Source organism: Cajanus cajan, chromosome 11 (genome assembly GCF_000230855.2).
Source record: "Cajanus cajan strain Asha chromosome 11, NIPB_CcT2T_4, whole genome shotgun sequence".
NCBI lineage: Eukaryota > Viridiplantae > Streptophyta > Magnoliopsida > Fabales > Fabaceae > Cajanus > Cajanus cajan.
This window is the reverse complement of record NC_138527.1, coordinates 9,667,129-9,676,647: the sequence shown is the minus strand read 5'-3', so window position 1 is coordinate 9,676,647 and position 9,519 is coordinate 9,667,129. Positions and strand designations below refer to the sequence as shown.

At 29.0% G+C, this 9,519-nt stretch overlaps 2 protein-coding genes across 2 annotated transcripts; one reads left to right on the top strand and one right to left on the bottom strand.

Moving 5' to 3' along the window:
- The first annotated feature begins 1,572 nt into the window (after positions 1-1,572).
- Positions 1,573-3,408, top strand: LOC109799313 (MLP-like protein 328). The gene is made up of 2 exons (XM_020359862.3): positions 1,573-1,827; positions 2,882-3,408. Exons 1-2 carry the CDS (start codon positions 1,638-1,640, stop codon positions 3,133-3,135), a joined length of 444 nt encoding a protein of 147 aa, XP_020215451.1. The 5' UTR covers positions 1,573-1,637; the 3' UTR covers positions 3,136-3,408.
- A 586-nt stretch (positions 3,409-3,994) lies between these two features.
- LOC109799191 (protein C2-DOMAIN ABA-RELATED 9) lies at positions 3,995-8,150 on the bottom strand. Its single transcript, XM_020359732.3, has 3 exons — positions 7,911-8,150; positions 5,378-5,473; positions 3,995-4,603 (listed from the first exon to the last, which is right to left on the bottom strand). The coding sequence occupies exons 1-3, from the start codon at positions 8,022-8,024 to the stop codon at positions 4,292-4,294; spliced, it is 522 nt and encodes a 173-aa protein (XP_020215321.1). The 5' UTR covers positions 8,025-8,150; the 3' UTR covers positions 3,995-4,291.
- Positions 8,151-9,519: the final 1,369 nt, after the last annotated feature.

Below are 9,519 nucleotides of genomic sequence, written 5' to 3'. Positions count from 1 at the left end.
GAATGAAAATTAAGAATCATTTAAACGTTCAAACATAATTTGATTAAATATTCAATTTGGTTATTGAAAGATGGTTGAAATGATAGACAGGTCCTTGAAAGGGTTTTCGTAACATGTGGATCCTTAAATTTTAATTTAATTATGCAATTTAGTCTTTTTGTTATACTTAATTATTAACTTTATTAGTCTTATGATCAGACAACAGTTAATTATTATCATGTTACCATGTATTATCTCTTAATGGCATACAACATTACATAGAGCTTTGTTTCCATTTTAACAAAAAAGTCCATTACCACCAACACTACCATAGGAGTTTTGCAAATAATTAACAATCACTCATTTTGAGATCTTTCAAAATAATCCATATTCGATTGATGCATCCTTAATTACTTGAAATCTTTCAAAAAATCACTTAGTTTGCTATACTATAAACTCAATAATTTAGGGTTTACAATCATAAACATGTAGACAGAATAAAATAAGAAATTAAGGATAATTGAGACAGAAAAAATCCAACTATAGGAAACTTATGAAACCTAACAACAACCTTCTATTTTAACTAGAGAACCCATGGTCAAAATATTTAAGCATATCAAAGTATTTGTTGTTGATTGAAAAATACCAAAATCTTGCAATATAGTCCATATTATGTAATTATGAGAGATAACAATCATTTAAAAGAAAAAATAAGTGTCAATCTAATACTTAATTGCTTACTATTCAAGAAACTAATAAAATTAATAAATAACTATAATGAAAGGACTAACTTACATAAAGGAATTAAAATTTAATGACCCAAATGTTAAAAAAAATATTTTTGGAACCTATGGACCACCTATTCCATATATTTAGGGACCAAATTGGGTACTTATTTAAAATAATTTTATTTTGAGTGGAAAACTATGTATATGAAAAAAAAAATTTAATACGATAATTAAAATTGTATTAAAGAAACATTTCAATAAAATAATAAGATAAGAATTGGTGCTAAATACAAAAGTGATCGAATTTTTTGATATATATTTGTATATTTTTAATTTTATTTTTGGCACACGTGTCTTGAACAAATAATATAATAGTATATATTTTAACTAAAGAGTGGAGCACAAATAATTATTATGTTGAATCTAAAGTCGAATTATTCAAATAATATTTAAGTTTGATCTTTGATAAAAATAATCTTTGATTAGACTTTATTTACTTTTTGATTAAATTAAATTAGTCAAAAACAAAACTTTAAAATATTAATGTGAAATAAAAAAAATATTACATATTTTTATTTAATTTTTAAATAAATAAGTTTTTAAAATCGTAAAACTCAAACCAAATCAAATCATCACAAAATAATATTGATTTGGTTTAGTTATTTTATAATACATTCAAACAGAAACAAATTGAAATATATTTATAATATTCTTGTTTGATTCGAGTTTTTAAAGTTAAAATTAAGTCAAACTGTAAGGCAAAACTCCTAATATTAGAGCTCATCTTCAAGTATAAATAAAAAATAATAAAGGGAACAGCAGCATGCATTCTCAACTTGTCTATATATATGTAGCACATTAGAAAGTAATTCCTCAAGTTGAGTGTAGTGTAGAATTTTTAAAGTACATCGCACGCAGTATCTGAAAGTGATGGCTCAAATTTGTGTCCTTGAGGAAAGAGTGCAACTCAAATCATGTCCTGAGAAGTTCTATAGCTTCCTCAAGAGCCAAAACCAGCACATTCCAAATAATGTACACAGTGAAAAGCTGCATGGTGTTGAGATTCACGAAGGTGACTGGAACACTCCTGGCTCTGTCAAGCTTTGGAAATATATCATAGGTATTATTATTATAATCACAATAATTATTATTACTGTTACTATGTGTGATGCAGTTAATTAATTAAACATACAAATCATGCATGATTCATTTCTTATCTGTTATGTTTATTTTCTAAGTTTTGTTTCTTACCATGAGCATGTCATCCACTGGTTGAGTGATTATTATGTTGGTACTACTATGATTATTGCTGACCTAAATTTTTTTAACATACAGCAAAAATAGTATAAATGTTTTTGACAAATCTAATAATAGATTCTCATATAATTAAAATTATTGACTTTGCTTTAAAATCATACTCAATTAAAGGTAACAGTATATTATACTAACTATGTATCAAAATTATAATTTTTTTACTTTTACTTTTATTTATGTTAGATGATACATATACTAGAGATTTCATCTCGACTAATAATAAAGTTATAATAGTATATATAAGTAAAAAATAATCTTCACTTTATTCTCGGTGTGAGAAATATATGTTAAACATCAACTTAAAGTTACATAAATGTATATAAGAAATAATTCTCACTTTTATAAGTTCATTTTGTAAGATTTAATTAAGTTCCTAATCTATTTTCTTAAGAATATGTAAAAAGAAAATTAGACATGAAAAAAATTTTCTCACTACTTTATTATTAGTACATAAACATATAATTAACTTTTTTTTCTTAATTGAGATAAAAGAGCTTCAACTTTTACAAACTTGCAATAAATGTTTTCCATGAATTAATCAACAAAAACCATTCACAATGTCCTTTTTTCTTATTGATAACACAATGATCATGTTGGGTTTGTCAATTTTACATTTTAGATAAATAAAAATCTAGTTTCCTCATTTTAATTAACTTATTTAATTTGCTTGCTCATATATATATATATATATATATATGAATGGTCATATATGATAACTTCATTGAATTTTATAATAATTACTATAAAACCATATCTAATAATTTCACACTATAAGTTTTGGAGTGAGGTGGGTATATTTATCTTAAATTTGTCCTTCATCCCAATAGAGCCTATGATTTTTTTCTTCATTGATTACTCAGAAGGAAAAGAGGAAATATTCAAGGAAAAAGTTATAATGGATGAAGCCAACAAGATAATAACTTATGTTGCTGTGGGAGGAAATGCGTTGGAGTTGTACAAAAGCTACAAGGCCATCTTGAAGGTTGAGAACGGAATACTGAAACTAAGAATAGAATATGAGAAGCTCAATGATGACACCCCTCCACCAAAGAAATACCAGCAATTTATCATTAATATCGTCAGGGACATTGATGCAAATCTAGTCAAAGGTTAACCTTTGATGTCTATTTAGTTTCTGATCATATTAAAATATATCAGTAATATACTATTTTCAACACATTTATTAGGTGAATTTCATGCAAGTGATATGATGGAAACATGATAATTATATGACCAACATGTAATTTATCTAATTATAATGTGTCAAAGAGTGTGTATTGTTGTTACTTTTTATATGGACATATGAATAAGGAAAAGGCTAGCCATTACGCTTGCGCACTTGGTTAGCAAGATCCTATAAATAAATGGAGCTTAATTGAAGATTGTATATTTATCTTTTTACAAAAATTTGCATTGATAACAAAGTTACATTGATTGAGAATACATTTTCTTTTATTGGTAAGAGTTATAATGACAATAAGAGACTTTACATCTAAAACTTATATGTTTTCTCAATTCCCACCACCAATTAGTGGGCCCTAGTAGTACAAAATACTCAAAGGCAATTTAAGAGAGACCTGTAAAAAGTTGGTTGGATAATAATTTTGATTATACAAAAAAAATTACTATAAAATCTTCAAAGAATATTTAAATTAACAATTTTGAAACTATATTAAACAACGAAATTAATTAGTTCAGTTAAATGATTCACTTTTGTAATATGTTAAACATACGAGTTCTTCAATTCATTTAACCTCTTAAAGATGTCTATTTTTAGTATCATTGATTATCATAAATAGAGACATTTTGTTAATAATGAAGCCATATCATAAATATTTTGTTTTTTTAAAGAAAACCTTGAACTATAGTAAAGCTCAATAATGTGATTTGGAGCCAAATAAACTTAGATAATGAATCCAATCATGCATTGTCATTTATCGACAATGCAATTACTTATGCCTCACTCCATAAGATAAAGTAAAAAAGCTAGTCTCAACTTAGGATTACACATTCAACAATAGTATCACAAAGCTTTCATTACAATACATTTACCACTGACATAAGCTAGTGCTGACATCCAAGGTTTCAATGCTTCCTATCAGAACCCATTTAGATAAACTTTTCTTAAATTACTCAGAAAAAATAAAATAAGCTTTTTCAAAAACAAAAATTAACTTATACACAAGTTAATTTTGACTTATAAAGAAACTTATTTTATTTTCTTAGGAGTACTTCCGGAGAAATTTATCCAAACATGAATGGAAACATACTTAAAGTTCTACCCCTGATAAGCCCTTGCAACCAGGAATATCAACCCATTGAATTTCCACAACTACTTCCCCACGCTCAACATTTCTCAATCTCAAGATCATTTCTTGGACAATTTTGCCATCTTGCCAAATGCAGCTGCTCTCATCAGCAAGGCAGTTAGTTCTGCCTGGTTGAACCCTCTTGAGTGAACAACCATTTGGGAGCTGGGTCAAATTCAGACCCATCTGCACACACTCAAAATATGGTTTCAAGTCTATATCTGCCTCACCCATTTTGTCATCCACAGAGAAAGTGTCTTTGTCATAAACCGTCTGCAGACAAAAGCAAAATGCAAAAGCCATCAACAATCATTGAAATATTCTTCTGGTGCTGTAATGACATCCCTAGAGGAATAAAAGTCAATTCTTTGCATCCCTAGATAAAGGGGGGTAGCACTATAAAACAAGTCATATATTAATGAATTTTCCTTTTTAATCATCAGGCTTGCCTTAAACTTTGTTTTTAGTATAAGCAATAGGTATCCTCTACCTGAGATAATTCTGTTTGAACTGGGTAGGACTACCATGGGCTACCAGGCTTGTCCATGTTATTATAAAAAAAATTAAACTATTAATATAGTGTTTGCAGGTTTAATCTAATAGTATGATATATACTAATAAACAATTCTTAATTAAAAATCTACATGTATAATCAATGCATCATAGTGGAGATGCAAGAGTGCCTACACTAATGATTTGATTTCCATTACACAGATTATGGACATGTTTGGGTGCACTTCTCCAGAAATACAAGAAAAATTGAAATAAACTTTTCTATAAGCTAAAAGTAGCTTATCCATGAGTTAAAAATAAGATTTTGAAAAAATTAATATCAGAGAGCTTCTATAGATTAATCTATACATAAGCTAATTTTAGTTATAGAGAAACTTATTTTGTTTTTCCTTCTTATTTTTCTCTCATAGAAGTACTTCTAGAGAAATTTACCCAAATAGGCTCTTTATGAATATAGATAAGCCTGATGATTAATATATTTCTTTTTAGTATATGACATTATTTTGTGATGCAGCTTGCATCAGTAGTACTTACCAAGTGTATTGGGGTTTTAACATCCTTTATAGAAAGGGTCAACTCTTCATTCCACTCAGGATTGCAGTTGTTCTTTATAACACGAGTCTTCAGCTTCTGCATAAATTTTCATGAGATTAATCTTCAGATCAATTGATTTAAAGATAACAAAAAGTGTTCTTCCAGCAAAATTTGATTGAAACGCATTTATATTGAGATTTTTTTAATGAGAAGCAAGATTCTAAATTTAATTAGATGGGCTTTATTACATACAAGTCCCCCCTTCTTCAAGGTGGAAAAATTACTGAAATCAAAAGGAATGGGATGAAAACAGAACCCAAAAATTATACTCAACTTTCTCCTCAAAATTTTTCACAGCGTCTCAAGCTATAGTGTTGGCTAATATATATGTTTGTCAATAATAACTCCTTATGATGTACTAAAGCTTAAATGCAGAGTGATACTGAATACTGATAGAGCCCAAAATAAAAATGGGCCAGGTGCTTGATTCGTTATCCCATGACCAAAAATATAGAGTTTATTCTAAAAGGAAAGAGAGGATTAAGGTGCTTGATCATGCTATTAATATGCTGTTGGGACAAGGTCCAATCAGTGTCCTCCCTATAGATACCCTCAGTTACATATAGATGAAATTCAGAGTCAAGTTCAGGAGCATTTGTAAGTGGACTCACTAGACTTAATATTTGTGTAGTGCTTACCCAGTCAAACCATATTGGAGGCAGGGTCTAGAGACTAAGGACTTGTTTGGATGAACTTCTGCAAAAGTACTTCTAGAAGAGATAAATAGGAAGGAAAAATGAAATCAGTTTTTCCACAAACTAAAATTAACTTAAGCATAAACTAATTTGTATAAATTCTCTCCTATTAACTTCTCTAAAATCTTATTTTTAACTTATGTTGTTGTGCATAAGATAGTTTTAGCTTATAAAGAAGCTTATTTTGATTTTTCTTCCTATATTTTATTTTTCCTAGAAGTACTTATGGAAAAGTTTATCCAAAAATACCCTTAAAAGCTCTAAGGCAGTTGAAATTCCATTTGACATAGGGCCAAGAACAAATGAAGGAAAGTACAGATAAACATAGAAGGGATTATATGTCTTTTGAGGTTGAGGAATGGTTTATTTAAAACTCAGACCTCATAGTATGGCTACGACAGGAGTATAAACCAGAAGTTAGATCATATATATTTTGGTCCCTTTCGAGTTATTACCAAGGTGGGAGAAGCTTCTTACGAGTTGCAACTTCCTGAATATTCTCGAATTCATCCTATTTTTCATCCTTCGTGACTGAAGAGAGCCATTAGGACTAAGAACTTATTTTAGTAAACTTCTCTAGAAGCATTTCAAGAGGAGAAAAATAAAAGAAATAATAAAAAAAATGTTTTTCTATAAGTTAAAATTAGCTTATGCATAAACTAATTTGTAGAAGTTCTCTCTTATTAGTTACTTTAAAATCTTATATTCAGCTATGCATAAACTAATTTTAATTTATGAAAAAACTTATTTTATTTTTCCTTCCTATTTTTATCTTCTAGAAGTACTTCTGAAGAAGTTTATCCAAACAGACCTTAAATAAAAAATGCCTACAATGCCTCTGGGTATGGATGTAGAGTTGGAGGATTCATTTACACTGGAACAAGTTTTAGCAATGTGATGAAAGGTGAAGAAGCAGAAGAGGAAGCCATTCAGTGAGTGACTAGTGCAATGGAAAGGGAAATCAGTGTAAGAAGCCACTTGGGAGGATGATTTTGCTATGAGAAGCCAATTCCCTACACTTAGTCCTGAGGACAAGTTCTAAAACCTATGACCTCATGTTTATAATCCAAACTCTATCAACACTAGGCCAACTCTAGCGAATTTTCCCTGTTTCTGAGTTATTCTTACAGTTCTGCAACATTCAGCTAAACTTTTGGGTCGGTTAGTTCACAGATATATATCACCTTCTAATGAAAGAAACTTAATTTGAATTGTTCATGAATTTGAAGCATACTTCCAACATTTGAAAAATATGACTTTTGAAAAAACAATTCACAAGCCATTTGAAAAATCAATTTACTTTTGCATTAGCATAGTCGTGTGGACACAATTAATCCTTTCATTACAGTTAAAATCTTCCTAATCCAGTAATCTTCAATTGAGGACAAGAAGTACAACAAAAGCAACAGTAGCCATGACAACGACATCAAGTTCAAGTAATTTATATCATACATGCCACTGATACATTTTGTCTCTTATTCATGAATTAACACCATAAAACCGCATTTAAACTACATCTAAGAAAGATATTTATCCATAAAAAAAATTATATTTTTCTTTTCGTCTGCCAGCAAATAACTTAAGAGCGTAAAAGGGTCTCTGTAAATATATGTTCCCAAAAGAAATATAAAATATCATTAACAAAACCCACGATACCACAAATAAAAAAATCTGATTTTTACACGGTGGGATTAAAAAAAGTACAGTTGTTTTCCAAAATTCTTCAAGATGAAGAGCATGAAAGGAAAATATGATCTGAGACATGGCATGGTTCAAACCTGTTCGCCCATTTTGACGACAACATAAGGGTCGCTGGCACGAGCATCGCGAATTGCGAGATTAATACCTCTTTTAATTCGAAGTTTGAGAAGGCCCAGAATGTTATCGTCCATTGAAACACAATTTGTGGTTGCCGAGATTGACTGAAACTCTTGTTCCAAAGGAAACAAAAGATAGACTTTAATGTATGACACAAAATCAAACTCGTGCAAGTTGGAAAGCCAGTAGCCACCACGTATTAAACAAACCAGGAGTTTAACGTGCGAATGACAAAACACGAAGCATATAAGTGGACCCACTAAATGACTATTTATTTATTTTTTAATTTTTAATTTAGGATCTTGCTAACCAGCTCTTGGCTTGTACAAAGGGATACTTATACTTTTCTTCTTCATAATCGCCTTTACTCTTGAAGTTCTATTCCACTCTTACATCCTTCAATTTTTTTTTTTAAAAATAAGAAAAATTAAAATGAAGAATTTTTTAATGATTAATATTTTCCTTCATATTACAATTAAAATGGTTTCATACTTTTTTTTTATTACCTACTTCATTATTTATTCTTAACTTAAACCCCTATACTTTTATTATATTACATAAAATTTGATGAGTTTTACTATTATCTTTTTAATTAGTTTTTAATCAAAGAAAGAGAATGTGTTAGGGAGTGTTATTAACTTTTATTTTTTAATGATATTTAAGTACACTTCCTTTTAATTTTCATGAATTTGAATCATGAAATATTAAGTAGTATTGAATTATCATAATATCTATTAATTTTATATAACATGTAATTTAGTATTATAAATTGTAAAAAATAGACACATATATATAGTATGTAAACATTAGTTGAAATCGTAGACAAATAATAGTCTTATATTACTTAATAATTTTTTAAAAATTATATTCATTTGAAACAAAAGAATGGGAGAAGAATACTAGTTTTGGTGATATAATTGAATGTGTGATTCATGTGTTTCTTGACTCTGCACAAATTTTTTGTTCATGTAGCTCATTATTGACAGTAAAATATTAAGTAAAAATACTTTTAATGAAAAAATATTAGTGTTTTATGTTTTGACACACATTTTTTCTTCTTCTATAAGTTGAGGTAATTTTGTCTGAGACACTCTCAGATACTAATTAATTATAAAAACTTTTTTAAACAATGATTTGAACATTTATTTATCACACTAACATATGGTGTTGTCTTTTGCCGAAGGTTGTATCTTATAAACTTGATCTTTTCTTCTTTGCTTTTGTTTTATTTTTCTTTATAAAGTGCCTAAAAAAATGGGAGGAAAGATAGTCAAGATACAAATAATTTGTGTGGGGTAGTAAGGAGGGGGAGAGGAAGATTTGTTGGGATAATATATGTTAACCAAAGAAAAATGGAGGGCTAAGGGCAACAAATATTTTCACCTTTAACAATGCACTCCTAGCTGAATGGAGGTGGGAATTATTTTTTGAGAAGGGATCCTTAAGAAGTGACATTTTGGGATCTAAATACAGGGGTTGGAGGGGACTTGTGAGTGAAAAGGTCCTAAATCATCTTCCATTTCGTGGGGAAACCTTAGCTTGTCTTGTGGTGGCTTAAATGAAACAAAA